Source organism: Anarhichas minor, unplaced genomic scaffold (assembly GCF_050575085.1).
Source record: "Anarhichas minor isolate MPS153535 unplaced genomic scaffold, ASM5057508v1 ptg000004l, whole genome shotgun sequence".
NCBI classification, from domain to species: Eukaryota; Metazoa; Chordata; class Actinopteri; order Perciformes; family Anarhichadidae; genus Anarhichas; species Anarhichas minor.
The window spans coordinates 16790849-16813161 of record NW_027466450.1 but is presented as its reverse complement, the minus strand read 5'-3'; the positions used below and the strand labels follow the sequence as shown (position 1 = coordinate 16813161).

The 22313-nt window shown below is 45.2% G+C and overlaps 2 protein-coding genes across 3 annotated transcripts; both read right to left on the bottom strand.

Moving 5' to 3' along the window:
• Nucleotides 1-428: 428 nt before the first annotated feature.
• Nucleotides 429-16143, bottom strand: lats2 (large tumor suppressor kinase 2). Of its 2 annotated transcripts, none has more exons than XM_076111401.1 (9): nt 15912-16143; nt 10425-11078; nt 6378-6510; nt 4479-5959; nt 3913-4140; nt 2704-3058; nt 2240-2422; nt 1211-1317; nt 429-1061 (listed from the first exon to the last, which is right to left on the bottom strand). In XM_076111401.1, the coding sequence occupies exons 2-9, from the start codon at nt 10800-10802 to the stop codon at nt 516-518; spliced, it is 3411 nt and encodes a 1136-aa protein (XP_075967516.1). In that variant the 5' UTR covers nt 10803-11078; nt 15912-16143; the 3' UTR covers nt 429-515. The 2 variants fall into 2 exon arrangements, with proteins under 2 accessions (XP_075967516.1, XP_075967526.1); XM_076111411.1 differs by having other exon boundaries at nt 15917-16143.
• Nucleotides 16144-16228: 85 nt separating this feature from the next.
• On the bottom strand, nt 16229-21982 carry LOC142970926 (uncharacterized). The gene is made up of 2 exons (XM_076111424.1): nt 21572-21982; nt 16229-20224 (listed from the first exon to the last, which is right to left on the bottom strand). The coding sequence occupies exons 1-2, from the start codon at nt 21747-21749 to the stop codon at nt 18894-18896; spliced, it is 1509 nt and encodes a 502-aa protein (XP_075967539.1). The 5' UTR covers nt 21750-21982; the 3' UTR covers nt 16229-18893.
• Nucleotides 21983-22313: the final 331 nt, after the last annotated feature.

Here is a 22313-nt window from a genome sequence, read left to right as displayed (position 1 = left end):
GGACGCTGAAATTTAACCTGCAGAGACGTCTTTTTTACCCCCCCCCCCCCCCCCCCCCCCCCAAACCCTGTATGACTGAATACGTGAGTGTGTGTGCACGTGCATGCAAAGTGTCTTTGTAGCTTATTTTTGCAGCAGCCGTGAAAAGAGGCGTGTCGCTCGTTCAGTCTCCTCCTCTTCCTGCAAAATCCACGGGTGAAATCGGGTTCCACTCCGGTCAGAAGATCAGCGCTCCAGTCGTCCGTTTAAGACACGAAGGTTCGGAAAAGGAATGGGACCAGAAAACAATCTTACATTCCCAACAAATACTCCTTCAACCTGAACGGTTTGGCTCTTCTTCACCCTCGTCCACACAGAATGTGGTCTCTTGGTCCCGGATCAGAGGGGGTTTGTGTTTGTGGACGCGCTATAGATTCCACAAAGGGGGGGGGGGGGGGGGGGGGGGGGGGACGACAACGTTCATCAGTCCAACTCAAGAACACCTGTGACAGTCGCACGCCGCTCAGTCTGCGGCTCTACACGTACACCGGCTCACACCCCTCCCCCTGCTCGCCCTCCTCTTCATCATCGTCATCGTCCTCCTCCTCCTCCTCCTCTTCTTCTTCGTCATCGTGTTCGCCGTCCACCTCGTCCGGGCCGGCGCTGGCCTCGAGCGGTTTCGGGTAGCGGAAGGGGCATCCGTTGTCGTCGAAGAACCTGCGGAAGGTGAACTCGTAGAAGGCGTGCTCGGGGTGCTTCCCGTGCGGCGAACAGAGCGTGTCCAGCGCCCGGGTGCTGTCGCCGCTGTCGCTCCAGGCCCCGGGGACACCCTCATCCTCCACGGGGTCGAAGTTGGAGGTGTCCATCGGGTGGGCGATCTTGGGCCGGTAGGGCGCCGGCTGCTGCCGCAGGTTGCTGGAGAAGTCCATCTGGGCGAAGAACGGGTGGGCCTTGATCTCGCCGGCGCCGTTGGCTCCCAGGCGGTCCTCCGCGGAGCAGCAGAGACGGCCGATGATGTCGACGGCCTCGGGGCTCAGTTTGACCTGAGCGGGAACCTGCAGCGTGCTCTCCCAGTTAATGACCTGCAGACACACAAAGAGGTGATCACAGCTCACCTACTATTCTCAGGTCAGTCTTAAAGAAGAAACTCTGTTGCATGTCACAATCATACAAACATGCAAAACAGCCGTCATTCTAAATCAAAGCAGGGATCTCGTTCTTCTTCACTGACCTTAATCTGAGTCTCGGTGGGCGTGGAGGCCAGGAAGGGCGGCTGTCCCACCAGCATCTCAAACAGGATCACTCCAACGCTCCACCAGTCACACAGCTGGGTGTAACCTGCACAACAACACACAAATACCAGTCAGCACAAATCCTCCATTATAAGTGTTTGCACAGACACACATTTACTAAACATCAGCACATTGATATAAAATGTAACAGGACAAAAACCTGGGCTACAGCTTCTACTGTTCTCTCAAATTAAAGCTCCCTGTCAGCTCTTAAACATTAAAGTTAATGTCTTATTTTTAATATACAACAAATGAGTCCAAATATTGATGAACTCTACTGCACGAGTACTGCGGGGTAGAAGTTGTTACACTGTGACGTCTGATTTAACGTTCCTTATGACGGTAAAGTTTCACGGACTCGTTCTTACTCTAATGTAATAAAGCAGTTATTCTCACACAGTGGTGGCTTCAGGCCGCCATCTAGTGGAGGCAGAGGTACTGCCAAATGGTTCAATTAAACCTAAACCATATTGATGGGTCAGGGTAAGCAGAGTATTTTATTTATAGCGTACAGCGGTTTAAAACATATTTACAGTCCAGTGTATTTTTTCTATTTTTTTTTAACAACCAGAAGTTACAAATGGAGAGAACCCCGGGTATCCAGGATAATATTAAACTAAACTAAATGCCTAAAATAAAAATAAAAAACGAGAGTAAACCTTTTTTTTTTAACCATGTTTGCTTAACTTTAAAATTCAAAATTTCAAAGTAAAGAAATTAGGCCAAATCAAACAAACCACTATGTACCACAATGTCTGAAATGATCAGGTGGCAAATGCAAAGAAAAAACACTAAATCAGTTCCTGTCTCAACAGGTGTAAAGCTTTCACAGAACATTGAAATCCTGCAGGTCCATCTTCTAGCTTCATCTCTGCTCTCTGATACCAACACGAACATTGGCTGCCTTTGAATCTAAACTCCAGCCGACACTTTATTTCAGACACCGTCTCTGCTACATCTCGCCCCACCTTTGCGCAGCAGCACCTCGGGTGCGATGTAGTTGGGCGTTCCCACCAGAGAGTGAGCGAGGCAGCGCTGGTGCTGCCGGTTGGCGCTCTGCTCCAGCGACATCAGCCGATCGCCGCAGCGACAGTTGGACACGTCGTCCCAGAAGTCACTGGGCTCCATGCTGTCCTGTCTCACGTGGCTCCCTGGAGGCAGAAGAAGAGGGGGGGGGGGGGGGGGGGGGACGACAATGTTGTTAAAACGTACGCAGGAAGAAACACAAACAACGTCTGGGTGAGCTGGACGGGAAGAAAAGGTCTCCAGAAGCACCCGACACCTTTCTGATTGAGAACACACAGCGTCTCTCTTTAATAGTGTCTGAAACATGATTCTCTAGTAGAGATAAATGAGTAAGAAGTAGGTAAAACTGTGATGGAAGAGAATATTACATGTTATACCTTCACAGATATTAATCAAGCCGCCTCACCCTTCTGGTAGTACTTGGAGTTGTGCGTCCAGCGGAAGCCCGTGCACAGGCCGAAGTCCGTCAGCTTGATGTGTCCGTCCAGGTCGATGAGGATGTTGTCGGGCTTGATGTCGCGGTGGATGAAGCCCATCTTGTGGACGCTCTCGATGGCCAGCGTCAGCTCCGCCACGTAGAAGCGCGCCAGAGGCTCGGGGAAGACGCCCATCCGGATGAGCAGGCTCATCATGTCTCCGCCAGGGATGTAGTCCATGACGAAGTAGAGGCTGTCGCGGTCCTGGAAGGAGTAGTAGAGACGCACCACCCACTCGTTGTCGGCCTCCGCCAGGATATCGCGCTCCGCTTTCACGTGGGCCACCTGCACCAGACGGAGTACAACGTTCAATACGAATACAATGTAACGATGTATTTGTTTTAAACCGTTCTGTGCAAGACGTTCGGTTCGGTTCAGGAATTCTAGAGCGCAAGTTTCACCCGCAGAGTTTCGGCAGCACACCAGTAGTGGTCAGCTGTAGCATACCAGTAGGTTTAGCCCGGTTAACTAAACGCTGACAGTTTAACTGGTTTATCCGTGGATACACTTCAAACATTTACTTTACGACGGCTTCACCAGAATGTGTCGATTAGTGGAACCAAACAAAAAACTGACCGGTAACAGAACAGCCAAAGCAACCAATGCTGTAGATTAGAGTATCGCTGTTGTGCTCGGTCTTATTTTTGTTATTGATTCATTTCTCATTGACAATATGCCTGTATTTAAGTACCTTAACTGCTAAAGTAAGAACTATGGCCGATGAGCAACTTGAACGTTCATTTTTCAAAAATTGAATGAACAAATTACATTTTCTGCATCGTCTTAGTTTCCTCTATTGTGCCGAAAACTTACCGAACCACGATTCAAAAACAAGGTACTTACTGAACTGTGACCCAAAAACTTTAAATATGTGCTGAAACTCGACCCAAAAGCCGAGGTAGGTACCGAACCATGACCCCAAAAACTGACGTGTGTACCTCAGAAACGAGGTACACACCGTACCGCGATCCAAAGATTCAGGTACTTGCCGAACCGTGACCCTAAAACCGAGGTACGTACTGAACCATGAATACCATTCCACCCGTACAACACACATGGTAAAAAGTGATGAAGTTCTCTATGTAACTGGTACAAACTCACAAACTTCTTCACACGTGAACAGCAGTGAACTAGCTCACCTGGTTGCGGTTGAGGACGTCCTTCTTGCGCAGTGTTTTCATGGCATAAAGAGCTCCCAGGTCCACTTTACGCGTGAGACACACTTCACCGAAGGCCCCGATGCCCAACGTCTTGATCTTGACAAACATGGACTTGTCCATCTTGGCTCGGCGTAGCCGGTTGTAGTTAGACTCCTTCTGGTTCAGCATCTTCCTCATCTGCTCCTGCTCTGCTTCAGACAGGCCGGCCTGGGACAGAACACAAGGATGTGACGAAACAAACAACTTGAAAACAAGTTAAATGTACTCGTGTGATCGGTAGTGACGTAGGAATGTGGCCCTGAGCTTCGCTGTCAATTTGAACTGTTCCTGTTACAGAACTATCCGCAGTATCTGCTCTAAAGAAAGCCTTTCGACCACTTTAAAGCAGGTCAAAGGGCAGAAGCCAAAGTCATGACTCAACAGAAGAAACACTGACGCAAATTACAGGATATGCAGGGCATCAAAACACAGAGGTTACGTTCAATAATGAAGACACTTAAGACTCAAACATCACCGTCATCTCACTGCTTCCTGGCTGGTCTCACCTTGGACATCTCTTGCTCCAGCTGAAGCCTGCGGTTCAGTTTCTGCTGGTGGGTCTTCATCACGTTCTCTATGTGCTGCTCCATGTAGAACTTGAAAGCGAAGGGCGAGTAGGTCTTGATGCGCGACTCCCTCTTCTCCTCGTCTCGTCCGTTCTTCCTCACGGGAACGGGCGACGTCTGGATCTGCTTCTTGTCCTTCACCATCTTCTCTCCTTTGCCCGTCTTCGTCTTCTCCTTCACCTGCTGGCTCTCCTCGGCCTTTGCGCTCCCGCCGCTGCTTCTGGCCGCTGAGCCGAGGTCCTGGGCTCCGCACATGACCCCGGCTCCTTCCTCCATGAGCAGGTTTTTGGGGTAAGGCGGCGGCGGGCAGCGCTGCTCCTGCGCCGGCTCATGGGAGTAGGTCTCCTCCGGCATGTAGGCCAGAGGCTCCGCGGCGTCCTGGGCCTGAGCAGTCATCCAGCTGGGGTGACACGGCCCCACGGCCGTCTTGGGCTCCGGCCTCATCACGCGGATGCTCTTGACCGGCTGTTGGATGGGCGGGGACGTCACGGCCGTGATGGTGTTCGGAGGGCCCAGGGAGGGGTCCTGTTTACCAGCTGTGGGCGGCGGCGCAGCCATCACGGGCCGGACGCCATTGGGCCCCGCGGAGCGACTGTTGAAGGAGTTGGTTCTGCTGGGCACACGCACCTCTCCCCTGAAGGGGCCCTGAGGTTGCCTGGCTTGAGGCGCCCCTTCGGCTCCCGGAGGCCCTGCCCAGTGGAGCTCGTACAGGTCCAGGTTGAGGCTGGCCCTGGAGGGCGTCATCAAGCCCTGCGGCATGTCGGAGAAGTCGCCCGGAGAGCGGGACATCATGTGGACCTGGTGGGAGGTGGGGCTGGCCTGGCGCGGGTGGGAGTGAGGCGGAAGGTACAGGTTAGCCGGGTACCCTCCTCCTCCAGGAACACTCTGGCCCATGGGCGGCGCCATCTTGTTCTGGAAGGAGGCGGTCCTCTTGACTCCGTAGCCGGCCGGCTCCATCATGTGCGGCCGGGCGTGGCCGTAGTCGTAGTGGGGGCCTGGGACGGGGCCCCCTGGTGGCTGAGGCTGGAGCTGCTGCAGCGGCTGGCCGGGGACGGTGTAGCTCATCATGGGTCCGTGCTGCTCCATAGAAGGGTAGCCCTTCTGCTGGGCCCCCGGCGGGTACATGGCATTGGCCGGGTTGCTCTGGGCGGCCATCACCGGCGGATAGGCGCCCATGCTGGGGGGCCGACCCATCGGGTTTCCCATGGCCGGGCCCTGCGCCGTACCAGACGGAGGCATCATGTAGTTCATCACGGGGGGAGCGCTCATGTAAGGTCTGGGCATCTCCCCCTCGGGGCCGTATCCACCGGGCCCCTCGTACATGGGAGCCCCCATCTGGTGGTACTGAGGCATCACACCTGCCTCACCTGGAGCCTCTAACGGGGGCCGGTGGTCCATCGGGTTTGGCATGACCGCTTTTCCTAAAAAACAAGGAACAAGATCTTAAAAGAGTATTTAATTGCTGTTTTCTATTTGCTTTCCTTGTGTAGTATTGTCCATGTACTCCTTGTTTCAGGTTTTATACTTTATCCACAGCTGTTTCACTCACATGTAGCATTACTATTGTTAAAATACTTTGTCATCAATATTACATAGTCATATCTTCCATGTATTAATTTTGTGTTCTTTATAATATTGTGAAATGTTATTATTATAGAGATGAAGGCTTCAAATAAGCCCAGTGGGTTTTCTGCCTCTTCCTGTATTGTAATATTATTTATATCTCTGTTATGTTTGTGTGTTTTTTTAAATACAACATATATCTTCTGCTGCAACAAGTAACTGGATCAATAAGCACATGAAGTAAATATAAATAGTGCAGAGAAAGTGTTTTCATACCTGGTGAAGTCTGCTTGATGACGCGCACGATGAGCTCATTGCGCGGGTCGAGGTAACCCATTTTACTGATGTACTCTAGAGCCGCTTCAATGTTTCTACTTCCTGTCTGCTTCAGCGCCCGCACCGCCATCTCCTGAGAAACAAAACAGTTACAGTACCTTACTTTACTATAACAACTCCTTATTTACATTTAACAAATGAAGAGTTTCTTAGTGTCAAAACACAAGAACTCATAGAAATAAAAGTACAATAAAAATATTATTTTAAGAAACAGTTCAGTGTTGTTCAAAGAAACAGTTCAGTCTCTTCAGAGTCTTAAAGAGGGCATAGACAGCATCTTTCCCATCCAACAACAAGGTAAAGTGGTGGAGATATTCAAAATATTATCCACAACAGATACTGATTAAAGTATCTCATAAAACCCACAAAGTTAACGGAGTGGACGAGCAGCTTCCACAACTTCGCTTTAAGATCTCTGCAGATTGAATTCTCCTCATTCTTCACGTAAAACTCTATTTTATTTAATTACTTGCCTCCTCCATCACACACACACACACACTCATCATGCTTTGGCTCCAGCAGGTGGCTCGCTGTAGAGGCCCTCGGCTATGTAGGTCACCTATGTGAGAAATGTCGGTTGGTCGGCTGCTGTGTAATGTACGCCGGAGACGAAGCGGCAAAAATGTGAGGGAGGAGACATGAGGAGCATTCCTTTAACTACGCCGATCAGTCCTCTTCTTGTGTTCATTTAACCTAAACGCTTCTCACTCAGACCGAGACGCCTCCTTATAGTTATTATCACATCGTCATTCACAGTTGTCTTCTTTAAGCCACGAGCCGATTCCTCGAGTAACTTTAGGATAATCATCAGCAATCTTCAGTTTGTTATAGGTGTAGTTTTACACCATAGATATCAAAGAACTGGTGCTCTGCAGCCATGTCAACACATGCATTATGACTTATGGATTATTGCGACGGCCTCTCCGCTGCTCTGCCATCAGAAAGTCCTTTAAACCACATTCAGGCTGCTGCCGGACGTAGAAGAAGAAGCAGGAGACCTGAGCACATGGTTCCTGATGTTAAACCTTTACGACGGATACAAAGTGCTGCTGATGATAAATCACTCAGAGGAACCTTGAGTCACAACAACAGGGTCAAATAAAATGCATTTAGCAACTTCCTGAACTTATTACTGGATTGACGATGACCAGCGTCATCTGTTAAACATGAACGGTTTAAAAGTCGGACCACGCAGCAACAGTGGGCACAGCCAGGAAATACCACGGACACACACTCTCTACGCCCTCTGTAGTGTGTGTGTGTGTGTGTGTGTGTGTGTCCATCACAGTGCGTCTACATAGGTGTAAATACAGCGTGCACACGCCTGCTGTCAACCCCTCCCATTGCATCCACGTGTTCACACTCACACACACACACACACACACACACACATACACACACACACACACACACACACACATAACCATGTCCCTGAGCCCAAGACTGACCATCCACACACACACCACTGTTCATACTCAGTTTCCTGTGTGTGTGTGTGTGTGCGTGTGCGTGTTGCATTCCTGAGTAGCCAGTAGAGAGTGCTGGCTGCCAGAGACGCCCAGTAATGTCACATTATGTCCTTCTACCTCGTCTTTCCTCCTGCTTTTAATTCCTTATTTGCTTTAATGACACAAAAGATAATTATGTAAGATATTAAGTTAGTAATGCAACAGGAGGTATTTTTGGAGCATTTCTGACAGTGTGGAGCTAAAAGGATTAGAGACAAACGTCTGCAGTCAGATTGTAATGAGGTACTTTAAGTGTTTAAAGGTACCAACAAGGCGGAGGTGCACCTGCAGGTGAGACGTGTTCACACGTCTCCTTGAAGGCTTCCATGTGTCACTGGTCACTAGAGAAATATTGAACCATCAAAACACAGTAACAATGCTTTTTATTGTTCCACGCTTCCTCTCTTGGACTGTGTGTGTGTGGAGGCGGGCCTAGTGACCCTGACTGCCATGGCGACAGATGTTTCTCGCTCACATTCCATCACACGCCTACAAGCCACACACGCACGCCTTTTTGGGATATTCGTTGTCTCTTTGACCTAAATCTGAAACTCACTCCAGCACGAGGAAATCAAACTCGTATGAAGGACGTCTTTGCATTGTTTCCACACAGAGAGCCATAAAAAAAACCTGCACCTCCTCCTCCTCCTCTTCTTCTTCTTCCTCCTCCTCCTCCTCAATGTGCCAAAGAAAGTGTAACTTCTTCAGAGGAAGTTACTAAAGAAATGATGAGTGATCAGAGGAAAGTCAGGAAACACTAACGCACAGGATCCTTCCTCATCGCTACAGAAACGTTCTGTCCTGTACGTACAGTAACAGGCCTGTGAGTTTAGGTCACCCCTCCTTCCCTTCCTTCCTTCCCTTCGTTTCCTCCCACCACACCCTCGCTCCCCCCCTCCAAAACATTTCCTCCCTTTAAAGAAGCCAAAAAAAAAAAGAAAGAGGTCGTTATGTAACGAGCAGCATTGCTCTGTGATTTGCAGCCGGAGAAGACGGAGAGGAGGATGATGATGATGAGGAGGATGAGGAGGAGGATGAGGTTAGCTGATAGAGATAAGAGCTGAACGAATAAGAGTTGCTTATAGAAGAGGTCGAGGGAGAAATATTAGGTGAGGGGCGTTCAAGCACGCTGATCGACAGCAGCTCTGGATTATGTTTGAAAATCAATAAAATGTTCAGTTTGGTGGCCTGAAACCTGAGGCTGAGGATCACGTGTGTGTGTACAGGTGATGAGGTGTGTATTCAACACTTTAACATCAGAGGCAGTCCAGTAGTGGCATATATCTATCACACTGGATTTATTGGCTGATATTGGATATGATATTCATAACTATGTTTTAATCGGTGTATAAAACATGAAACTAGCCGTTTATATCTACATGTGGAGCGGATTGTCTTCCATGGAGATCGCCATCTTGCACCGCCGTGTTATTATTATTATATTACGTTCACTGAGGGTGCAATGCCAGCTTAGGAATATATATATATATATATTATTATTCTGATGTCGTGTAAAGTATTGGATTCTTTGATATTTATTGGTTTCATGGAACACATCGACGGAGAACCAGAGGAGGAGGAGGACAGGCGACATGTTGGGTGGTGACTCGCCTGCAGCAGGAGGAACTGTTCCACCCTGCTGACCATTGAATGTTCACTTCCTGTCTGCAGCGACTCGCTCCGCTCCGCTCGGGTCCATTCATCACAAACGGTGGAAGCAATGGAGGCCGACCGGCCGGCATCGAAGCCGAGGAAATGGCTGCCGTATGAGTTTCTTCTGTCGTCTTTGACGGATGTTTGAAATGTACCGGAGGAGCTTCGGTGTCTAAAATGAACCTGCAGGGAGGATTTATTCTATAGTGCTGAAGCTGAGTATCCTCATTTATCTCCTTTTTTAAGTATGACTACTGATATCTAATAGGAGGTGTTTAAAAAATCCTAAAAAATGGAAATTCCTTCTTTAATAGATACCAATAGTCGTACTTGAGAAAAGGAAAGAGATAAGGATAAAAAGATACAAAACGGCTAGCTCATAGAAACCTCAGATAGTGTTTTTATCAGTGAATATTTGTGAGTCGTGTCTGAAAACTTCAGAGCTGCACGACCAAACCCCAGAGCCTTTTGCACACGACACGCAGGCCGGGATTCTGTAGTTCTCTGGCGCGTTTACGTCCCGCCGACTTCACAACGCTGAGTGTAAACTGAGCTTCATCGTCCCGTCCTGAGCTCCAGAATGTACGATGGATGCTGCACTTTACTGTTTTTACCGAACGAACCCTGAACATGTCGGAGGATTAAAAATCCTCACGTGAGGAAATAGTTCTTTATGATGCATTTAATACCCGACTTCTTTGTTCGCGAGGCTTTTCTAAAAGGAACCGAACCGATAAGCAGAATCAAAAGGAGTACTAGCATCCACACACATACACATACACACACACACACACACACACACACGCACACACTCTCTCTCTCTCACCTGGTCACAGCCGGCATTGACCAGCTCCTGCAGCATCTGCCGGTTCACCTCCCCGGTGCCGGCCTGGTGTCCCGACCCGGAGGACGGGCCCGACTCGTTGGCAAAGGGCATGAGGGACCTGCGGATTTCCCGCAGTGCATTCTGGTAGTTGTTGAACTTCTGCGGGGGCCGGGGCTGCTGCTGCTGCCGGCTGGCGGCGTCCTTCCCGCTCTTACAGTCGGCGCCTCTACCACCGCCGCCGTCGGTCCGGGAGCTGCCCCCCCCGTGCAGGGCCTGGCTCACCAGCTTGGCTGGCTGCTTCAGACCCTCCTTGATCTCCTGGAGCCTCTGGCGGGTGTTGCCCACGTACGGGGCCGCTGGGAAAGTCTTGGGCCTCATGGCCTCAGTGCTCCTCTAGAGGGGAAACACAAAGATCCTCTTCTAGCTGCTAACCCTAAACAGTGAAGCTTCCTCCGAGTCTCTCTTTGTGATTCCTGATGATGATGATGATGATGATGATGATGATGATGATGATGATGATGATGATGATGGTGCGGTACTACAGGCGTTCCATGTTGCGTCTTTTCAAGGCTCTGGTTCCAGCTTATTCCAGGAGATGCAGCCGGTCACGAGGGCCCCGCGGAGCCAAACCATGATGCTGCCGGTCGTTGCCGCCTGTGGAGGAAGAGAAGGAGTCAGAGCACGGATAAGACGGCTGACATGTATCATGTTCATGGTTATATTTTGGGTTTTTTAATAATAAAAAGTAAGCTCAGGACAGTTCACATGAGGGGTGGGAATCTCTTTGTACCTCACGACTCAATTCAGACGGCTACGATGTGATTATGAAAACGATAATCGATGCATCAAAAATATATATATACGTAATTTAGTTTACTCATGTACCTATCTGCTATTTTTAAAACATATATGCATATTTGTTGTTAAAAAAAACAGATGAATCTACTTCCATTATCTTGAGAACCAACAAGAAAATAAATAAAAATACATCCTCGTAGTAAAAACACGTCAGCATGTTCTGAGTCATGTGACATAACAAGCTGCTGTTATTATAAATAAATAATACAAACTTCTCTTCAAATAAATCCCTCTGTTATACTCAACAAACACCAAAACTCTGCTCGTGTTTAGTTTAGAACGTGTATTACGTTGCGTTCAGGGGCAGCAGTAAGGAACGGACATCCCGGTGTCACCGACTTGTTGCAGGCGATCATAACGTTGAGAATAGAGTTTAAAATGTCAGATTATTGAGTTTTGTGCATCGAGTCATAATCGTTCAACCAGGAATCTATTTCTTGAAGAATGTAGAAGTGAACCAGGAAGGTTAAACCTATGTTCTATAACATGTAAAACAAAAGGTAGCCAACACTCCTCTGGTTGAAGACGTGATGTTACCTCAGAATAGACCAGGACATTCACGTCATAACTGTGTTATTCTGCACTAAAGACATGTTCTAGTTCTCTCTACTTGTAGTCATGGTTGTTGTGGCCCAAAGCTGCTGGATGTTCAGAGGGTTACATCACATTGTATATTTGGATAAAGCACACTGAACTCCCCCCTGTGTACAAAATGTGCTTTAGAAATAAACATTGCTATTGTTATCTGGTATTAAAGACAAGTTCTACTCAGCGTTACCTTCATTTCATGTCAAAATATGAACTTTGATTTTCGGTACGTGTTTACAGAATGCAATGTTTAAAGTTTGAAACCGGTAGAAACCGGTAACCTGGATTCAGGACTGGTGCACATCTTAAAGCAGAATTCAGGAATGTTCTGGGTCATAAAACACCACCTGCCCCCCCGCCCTCCTCCGGACCCCATCAATGCATAGCAGCGATTGCACAAGTTTAACCCCACCGCCCCCCCCGTCCTTCAACACATCGCGTGCGACGTCAGAAAAAGCAGCCAAAACAAACCTTCAATTTGTGATATTTCATCGAAAACATGTTATTCTACAACTATTCACTCCATCAATTCACCGTAGACTGATGACAACTGAATACGTGACATATGAACAACCCCGAAAATCAGTTCTATTACATTTTTGGGTCAATTTTTGCACGACTAGAATATTATTGCAACAATGACGCGTTTTAAACTCGGTGCCGCTGTGATTCAAGCCTCCGATCGGCTTCTTATTTATAGAAAATGAGCGGCTGAAGCTCACAGATGTTTCAGTGTTCAGAGCGATCCACCAAACGCTAAACTGACATTAAATAAAACGTGATTTCTCCGACAAACTAAGTTGTAAAAACTAGGACTTGATGGGTCATAACGTGAAGCTTTTAAATGGGAATTTAAAGTGAGCATTTTGGTCTACTGTAATGCCAAAGATCGGAAAAAAATTGAATTACAATGAACACTGGTTTGGTTATTTCATGTGGTTTTACACTAATTTACCAAGTTACAAATAACTTATTATCATTAACAAATCCCGACCATATCACGGCGGTCACACCAAAGCAGCCGAACACAAGAAGCCCTTGAACTACCCGCCCCCCCCCCCCCTTCCTGGCAGACTTCCCTCCCTTGGGCTGTTTCTAGGAAGCACACAGCCCTCACTGTGTGTACACATCCAACTGTGCAGAGGGAAACGTCTTGTTTTAAGTTGTTGGTGGGTGGTGTGTTGCCCCGTCTCTGGCATCTCTTGCCTCCATTCCTGCGACGCTTCGGGCGCCGCGTCCGACCAGTGAGCATTCCATTCCACAAGTAACTACAAGTCGACTCACAGCGGCAGTGAATCATGGGACAGTCCGACCAAAATAAACCAAAAAACAAACAAGATACGCGGATGATGCACGTCTTTAAAGTTTACAAGAAATAAAACTACAACTCATACTCACAAACACAACATACCTCCACACTTAACCCCCGACCTCCACCGATACATACCTGAGCCTTATCTCTACTCAACTTAACCTCTGACCCCACATGGGACCACGCTCAACCTGACAATAGGCTCAAAATATTCATAAAAACACAACAAACTTCATAAAAACACATCTTCATGTGTCACTAAGAGTCTTTAAGTCTTGTCTTTCTGGTAGATTAACCTGCAAGTGGATCAAAACAGTTCCACTTGTTTTGACAACTTTACTGTAAAAAAATGTGACGTTTTCAGATTCATGTCTGGATATTCTGCCAAAGCGGTCAGAATTACGTCAGGTTTAATGGCTCCAGGGCTCAATATTATGGTTTTTGTCCTTTGGTTGCCATCAGTGGGAACCACTTTTTAAATATGTAATAAATATTAAATATTTGTTGCATTGGTGATATTTAAATATTGCTGTTACAGTCAGAACCAGACAACGCTGCATGTACCAATAGGAGATTTTATTCCTTCATGTCATATTGTCATTATTAAGATAACATATAACTACATAGTATCTGAACTACTCGCAATATAAGGTTTTAGTTATGGCGGCTACTTTTAAAACTTAGTGTTGAAGTTTGTCTCGTGCTAAACTCGTCCACACAGTTTCATAAAAATCACGACGCTAGTTTTTCTGTAATCCTGCAGAGAAACAAACCAACAAACCAACAAGACGACTTCTTTGTTGGAGGAATGAATCAATGCAACCTGCAGTTCCTCTAACGGCCACTAGGTGTCCTAGAAATACAAGTCTGCTCCAAGAAAACTCTTCACTAAAGTGATAGGAAATGGAAATAAAACTTATTTTTTAACCATCTTCAAATAGCTGAAATAATTAAAATCACATCTCATAGTTTGTCTTGTTGCTGAATTCTTATTTAGAAGATTTTAAATCTTAAAAACTGATTCTTGTGTCTACTCGCTCCACTTCCTCCTTTTTCCAGTTCTGTATATTTAATTATCGTTTGTTTGCTTGTTTTTCTCCCAATACGACATGGCTATAATAAGCTCTGGTATCTCGGTAATATTTGGTAACATTTAAGGCTGTCGACCAAAGACATTCCAGCGTGATTCTATTTAAATGACTCGTTGATTAGTTGGTTTAATCAACAGCAGAACTTTAAATCTCTTGTGTTTACCAGAGATGTGCTCATGAATAAATAATGAGTTCATCGTGAACGAGACATGAGGGTCAGTGAAAAAGAGAAAGATGAATTTAACATATCTATATATTCTCTGTGTGACGTTAACAGAAGACACATGTTAAACTAAAGTATAATCTACAAGTTCGTCTACAGTCTAAATCATTTAACACCACAGAGTTTGATTATTTGATATTTTGTTTTATTCTATGTTCCTGGTTATATACAAATAAAAACACATCACACAGATTAAATAGACAACATCTGTTAACATCTGTGTGTCGTCGGCTGGACTGCAACTCCACAGCCTCTGTAAGCCTCAGTGTGTACATGTATACACATATATACATATAGTCTAAATATAACAACCCGTCAGGTGAGTTCTTAACAAAACCAAACACCTGAACTAACAGAGGTTAAAGTAAAGAAATAAACTGAGTGTCAAACAGAAAGAGAGACGTAGTCGTAGTATTAGTAGTAGTAGTAGTAGTAGTCGTAGTATTAGTAGTAGTAGTAGTACACCTGAATGGAACACATGGTTGTATCAGTGCCAAAATATGCAGGCCTTTAGGCTTTAAAAAAAACTTTATGTGTACTTACATCCTGGTATTATTTATACGTTTCACCCCAAATACAACATGTTTCAAGTGAATACAGTCAAGTTATTGCTGTTTATGTCTCTTTAAAGCCTGTTTAATAAAACACATGTCACCGCTGTGAAGTTATCAGAATAATAAACAGTTTATTGATCAAATACGTTACACATACAGGAATTAGACTTGTTGATTAGTGCCTAACAATAACAGTGTTATAGTATAAGACAATTTAAATAATAGAAAATAGGAATATTTAGAATTAAATATGGTAAACAAACAAATTAGAGTACGTTAAAACAAGTATGTTATTAAGAATTAAGTGTGTATTAATAGAGAACAGTTGTGCTGTAAGAAATGTTCCTTTTATGCAGAATCTCCACTGAAACTCTGAAATAAAAGCACATTTAAAGCTGTGTTTTAACTGTGTGGTCCCTAACATGGAGTTCTGGGGCCCCTACATTAAAAAGGGTCTTCTGCACAAACATGGCAACATCCGCATTAACTGCCATTACTTTTAAATTAGTATAAAACAGACTTTATTCGAAGTTTATTTCCACAAAAGGCTGTTTTTTAATAAAAACCGTTACAAAATGGTGTCTGTGTAGTTTTTAGCCCCTGGAGGTGAGAACCGTTGGAAAACCCTGTTTCTCTTTTTGTGGGTTTTTTTAACGTCTCGTGGACTTTTCCCCCAAAACTGTCTCTGCAACACGAGAGCATTCCTCGTGCACGAAACAACGGAGCTTAATATTAAAGTCCCGTTAACCGTAAAGAAAACACCCAAAAACATACACACACAGACACACACATGACGGAACTTTTTCCTCAGCAGTAAGTTCAGACCACCACTCCCCTCGACACCCCTTTAACAAGTCTCACCTCACCATGAAGAAGAAGAAGAAGAATAAGTCAGGACCGGAGGAGTTCAAATCCCAGTTTCGAAAAGACGACTTTGTGTTCTTTAAGCCCGTTTGTCGGTTGTAGTTCGGTGAAGACGGAGGAACCGTGTGGATGTGATGAAACGAGCCTCCATTTTCTTCTTCCCTTCAGACTCTGGAGCAGAAAAAGCAGCTCACAGTTGGAACAGTCCGCTGCATTGTTCGCATTCCTCTCGGGTCACGTGACGGACCGACGCACGTCAGCGCCGAGAAGAAGATCGTCTATTGGACCACGTGATTCACTCTGAGAAATTCATGGAAGCTGTAATATTTTTATTATTTAACGTTGGATAATGGAACAAAATGCACTGAGCCGAAGATCGTCTATTAGACAACGTGAGTCACTGTTTTAAGTTCGTGCCAGCTGTAATATATATATTTATTTTATTTTATTTATTTTTTTACGTTGGATATGGAACAAAATGCACTAAGCTAAGGATCGTCTCTTGGACAAGGTGAGTCACTCTTTTAAATTCGTGGTAGCTGTAATATATATATATATTTTATTTTATTTTATTTTATTATTTATTTTATTTTATTTTATATAATTTATTTTTATTTCCAAGGGTTTGCAGATTTATATTATTAATAAAATAACATAAATCAAACACATAAAAAGGCTGCTGCTTCCCCTAAACTTGAATGATTCAGTCCTAGAGGCAACAATGAAGAACACAAACAAGGTTTCACATGCGACCGTGACAATAAAGACAAACAGCAGAACAATGTCGTGTAAAGTGTGAGAAGATCATGGATACATTGACCAGTTTATCTGTTTCTTTCATCTCAACCTGGGAGTTTTTAGACTGGGAGTTAATGGAAAGTGCTGCTTTGTAGAAGAATCATCTCATATAAAAACCCAAATTTCTTCTGGAACATAATGGAGATTTAACCATCACTGCTTTTAACTGTTCTGAACACCTGAAAATAATCCTCTAGTTTCCTCTCAGTCTATACCAACAACGGCTTTCTTCTCCGTCCATTCAACCAACAATCAGAAATCAGAGTTCAGAGACTTCACTTCAGAAAGGAGATATAGACTGCTACAGAAGACCAATAACATTAACAGTGATAACCACCAGGGCTAGTTCAACAAAGAGAAAAACCACCTCAACAACAACTAAAGACTTCACAGGGGGAATAAAACAATGACGTAACAACACATGAGAAACATGAAAGGAAAGAAGGCACGTCCACTTTGGGTTTCCACAGCAGGCCGATCTGAAACACACTCGGCTGGTTTTTGGTTCCAGAGCCGAAGCACCAACCCTCAGATAATGTCTCTTAATAAGAGATCGTACACGTGTTATTGTTTGACATCGTTTGGAATTGATACACAATAAATAGATGATGGATGAACGGCGTCACAGAATAACGGGGGACATTTCTTACTGTTAATGGAAGTCCATTAGTGCCACTGTGATTAAAAAGAAAATCCTGGAAGTCATTATAATGAGAAACTATCTCAAAATAATGACTTAATATCTCAAAATAATGACTTGGGATCTGGAAGATAATGCTTACGTTTCTCTAAATAATCTTGATACTTATGTCCAAACATTAAGAAAAAAAATAACCTCATTATTCTGAGACACAATATTTTATTCTCGTTAACTTGGTGAACAATAACTAATAACATTAGTAGAAACACAGGCTGATCAGGACCAGCTTTACAAACTAAGGCACCAGCAATGCGGCACAACTAAAGACGAGTTTAAACAAGCGGGGGTTTGTTTTTATGATGCACTGAATATAAATATTCTCTTTAGGTGTAAACTACATGAAAGCCCATATTTGGGTATAAAACAGCGTGCAGCCTCGTACCGTGACGAACAGAAGCGTCTCCGTGAGCTCGTGGTCCAAAACGGTTCCAATCAATTAGAACAGAACACGTCGAACGAAGCGTCACAAACTAACTGTAAGACGTCAGTGCGTGTCTGTGACGTCAGTGTCTGTGAACAAAAGCAACAACATTCCTTCTACAACGTGAATCCTTCAGTCACTTGCAGCCGGATGATGCTTTGATCCAATATGACGGAAGCATGTCAAATATATCCATAACCCTGCTCCCCATTATCTACGTTAGACTACGTTATATTATGCTCTAACGCTTTAACCATTTTAGGCTAAACACTGAACTGGAATTTAACAAAATGTAACCTGCACAAACGTCTCTTAAAACACTAGTGTGGCAAATATTGACATCATTAATCATACAATCACTGAATGGACACGAATCCATCTGGCCTAAACTCATCTGTGGTGAAAACTATTCATCTTCTTTTGGTCCGTTTCCACTTAGTTTACCACCCGGCAGTTTAAAGTTCTGCAAGGAGGGCTGTTTGTATTGTGTAAAGAACAAATACACCAGTAAAGCCCTGTTGGAGAAGACGTCTGCCGTCAACCTGGAAAACAACATCACCAGACTTTACCCATTTGGTGGTAGATTGGTCTGTGGGCGGTGTGTGTGTCTGTGCTAACAGGCAGCTAATCCTCCCGTAGTGATTGATATAAAATCATATCTGCATTACTCTGCATGCTGCTCTTGTTTAAACATCTCTCTGTTTGGTGCACACTGGTCTTTATTTATAAGAAACAGCTGGGAGGAATCAATCAGCTGCTGTAGGATTTGTTCTGTGAAGAAAAAGACAGGATTGGATCGGCCTGGCACATCGCCTACACCAACCACACTCACTAAAAAATAAAAAACATCCTTTGCAGCCCAGTTGCATAAGTTATTGCATCTTAGCAATGTGGTTTCTGGAGCGATGTAGATAACAGCGGAGTCACATATGCTCGGTTTTCTACATCAATCGTGTAGTGGGAGAAAAAGGTCTCGAGGTCCAAAGCAGTAAAGGGAACTGAAGTGTCGTAGTGTCTGAAGTGTCCAGCATGAAGGAGCACGAGGCGTGATCAGTACCGATCACTCTAGAGGAGCAGCAGAGATGCACAGGTTGTTTAAGGCACAAGCAACTTGCACGATCTTATCGAAGGTCGAGAGGTTGGAGGTGCGCTCGGAGACCGCGGTGAAGGGGCTCTCCACGGGGCCCGTGAGCATGGCGTACCGGTGCATCACCATCGAGATCACCCTCTCCACGTGCCTCTGCACGCTGGCCGCCTCCGAGGACACGTCGGGGCTCGGCGGCGAGGTCTCGGAGCCTTGGTGGGCCCCCTCGCTGGCCATTTTGAACAGGGCTCCTCTGGCGGCCACGGAGTCGTCGATGTCGAGGTCGCGGCTCGCCAGCACGACGTCGCCGGGGAGGAGCTTGCACAGGAACCCACAGCCCTCCGCCAGGGTTTTGTCGCTGACGTTTCCCAGCACGCCCCTGGAGACGAACGTGACCACGCCTTGAGGCGCCACACCGATCAGGTACTTTAACACGTTGGGACTCGCCCCCTGAGAGCTCGGCACCGCCCCCTGATGCTGATGCTGCTGGTTGACCCGGGAGACCGGCTCCTCAAAAGGCACCTTGAAACAGTCCACGATGACGGCGCAGTCCGGGTGGGAGGCGCGCAGAGCCGCCGGCAGGTTCTTCCGGAGCTCGGCCCTGGAGGGCCAGAAGACGGCCGTCGGCACCAAGGTAGAGGACATGATGTTGACCATCTGGTGCACCGTCCTGGTCACCGTGCCGACCTTCACGCCGAAGCGGTAGGCCAGGTCCTGGTTGCGCAGGTCCAGGCGGAGGCGCATCAGCGTCAGCAGCAGCTGCTGGAACTTGGAGAGCTTCGCGGTCTTCATGCCGTCCATGTGAGGCGCCAGCAGCCACATGACCGTCTCCAGGACGAAGAAGTTTGGCAAGCCGGTGTAGAACTTTACCTTCTCCGCGTCGTTCCTCAAGGAGTTCTCGGAGAGGGACATTTTGTCCACGGACTCCCTGAGGGTCTGGTTCTCCTTCTTCAGGGCCCTGAGGACGTCGTCAAAGTTCACCGCCGCGTCAGACGTATGAGCAAACTTTCCTTTCTTGCTGTCGCTCATAGCTTCGTCGTCGTCGTCGTCGTCGTCTTCGTCGCTGCTGAGTGAAGAGGAGGCGCTGTCCTCCACAGGGGCCCCCGGCTCCCTCTCCTCGGGACGCCCCCCCACCACCGACCGGCCCTGGCCCTGCAGGAACAGCAAGGCCTTGGCCGCCTCCACGCGAGCTTCTTGCTTGTCCAGGATCTCCGGAGTATCCGGCTCCTTCATCTCCGGGGACGAGGGAGCGGACGTGAACACAGACGGGACATAATCTGGAGAACGAGGATTCTTCACCTGTTTACCTGCACGTGGACAAAAAGAAGAACAATCTGAAGGATGTTTAGGATTTAGAGGTTTGTTGTTTCTTTGATGGTCAGTTATTATACAGATATGCATGAATTTGCACAAACAAAATATGAACAGTAACCTTATCCAACTCATTTTATTCTTAATTAATGAGTTCAAGAAAACTGTCTGTGTTACAGATAAGACAAGTCTTCCTGTTATGAATTAGAGCATAAAGTTTCTCTTTGAACAATAACTTTAAATCAACAACAGCGAACACCAGATCAGACAATCATGAAACAAATATAAATGAGAGAGAGGAAACTGATCATGTTATTGTCCCATCGCTCGGTTTCTTTTGCAATAAATCAAGTTTAGATTTGATCATAAATTAAGCTTCATAATAGTTTTGGTTTTCTATTGCACATCATTGAAACTGATTTATTTGAGAAATGAATCGATAATTCATATAACTTGATAGTTTAGAAGATAATTGCATTATAACGCTTATTGTGATTACGCCACAGAATTTAAAGGGCCAGTATGCAGGGTTTATTTTTTCAGAATTGTGTGCATATTTTTTGTTTGTATTGAAAGGAGAAAGCTTCTGCAGCCTGCACAAATAAACCGTGTCATTTCCCAAACCAGCAACTGTGATATTTGCACTTACTGTATATAAATGAGGTTTAATCTTTCTATGCAAACAAGCCTGATGGCAAAACTCACAAAGATCAGCGCTGCTCACGCAGTGAAATGTTTTAGTTTTACCACCTTCATTGATAAAGTGACTGAACAGACAATTATTTAAATAAAATACTAAAGATTGACATTTTAACATGGAAAAAAAGGAAAAACTGTTTGCAGGTGACTTGAAATGTTTACCTGCCGGAGTCACCTTACCTTTATTTGGCAGGTGCTAATTTTATTCCCTGCAGATATGCTTTAGATTAGAATAATCCCTCTGCTCAAGGGTCATTTACTGTCATTATGCAACAAACATGTGACAATCAAAACAAAAACAGTGAAACATTCCTGTACATTTCAGGAGGAATGTAAGCAGCAGCAACAAAAACAAGTCCCTTAGGTGAACTATGGGGTGTAAACCTGTTATTACCCTGTTATTACCCCAATCTTTAAGGAGGATTTTAGCATAGATGGTGCCTTTTAATTTGATTAATTTATTAATATTTTTGTTATCTCTGATAATGTAAAGGGATATGTTGTTTAACTTGAAAAGTAATAGTAAAATAAAATAAAATAGAATAAAATAAATAAAAAAATAAATTAAAAATAAATTAAAAAATCTCTCAGTAAATATTTCCAAACAAACACTTTTTGTATTTCCGTTATTTCCGACTCCGTACCTGAGATGAAGTGAGTGCTACACAGCCGACTGCCGTCGTTCGGTACCCAGCCCTCCCGGTTAACGGCGGCTATCCAGCGCTGCTTCCTCTCGGGGTCCCGGGGGAACCGGTAGAACGATAAAGAAGTGCCCGGTGTCCGTCTGTTCCTGCAGCCCGCCACCACGCACGTGTGCACCATAGTAAAAAAAAAAAGGCCACGAGCGGAGCGGAGCGTGGAGGTGTGCGCGCTGCTGCTTGTTGGCTGTTTTTTGACTCCCAAAATGGCGGCCGCGGCTAGAGGCAAGGTGGGGGGGGAGAGAAAAAAAGCTCTAGTGTCGTCATCAACAGTCGTTTTGCATTCGTCGATCTGATTGGTCCGTATTTAGATCTGTACTCACGCGGTGCTGCGACGACGCTAACGGCTAAAATAAATATCAGGGGATTCACAAAAAACGTCAAATGTGTATATATATATATTTAAACGTTATTGTTAAATATTTTATTTAAATATAATATATATTATATATTTACAACTGGAGTAGTTAAACTATGGTGAGGTTTATTAAATAAAATATATATTGAACGTATTTCTTGTAAATTACTCTATACATATCACAGTTTATACGCTATAAATTATCTTTAATATGATTTATTTTATGTATAAACATAAGATGTTAAAGTGATCATTATTCAAAAGAAAATGTATAACTCTTTAAACAATGCACCATGTTTGAACTATGATCAATATAAATATATATATATT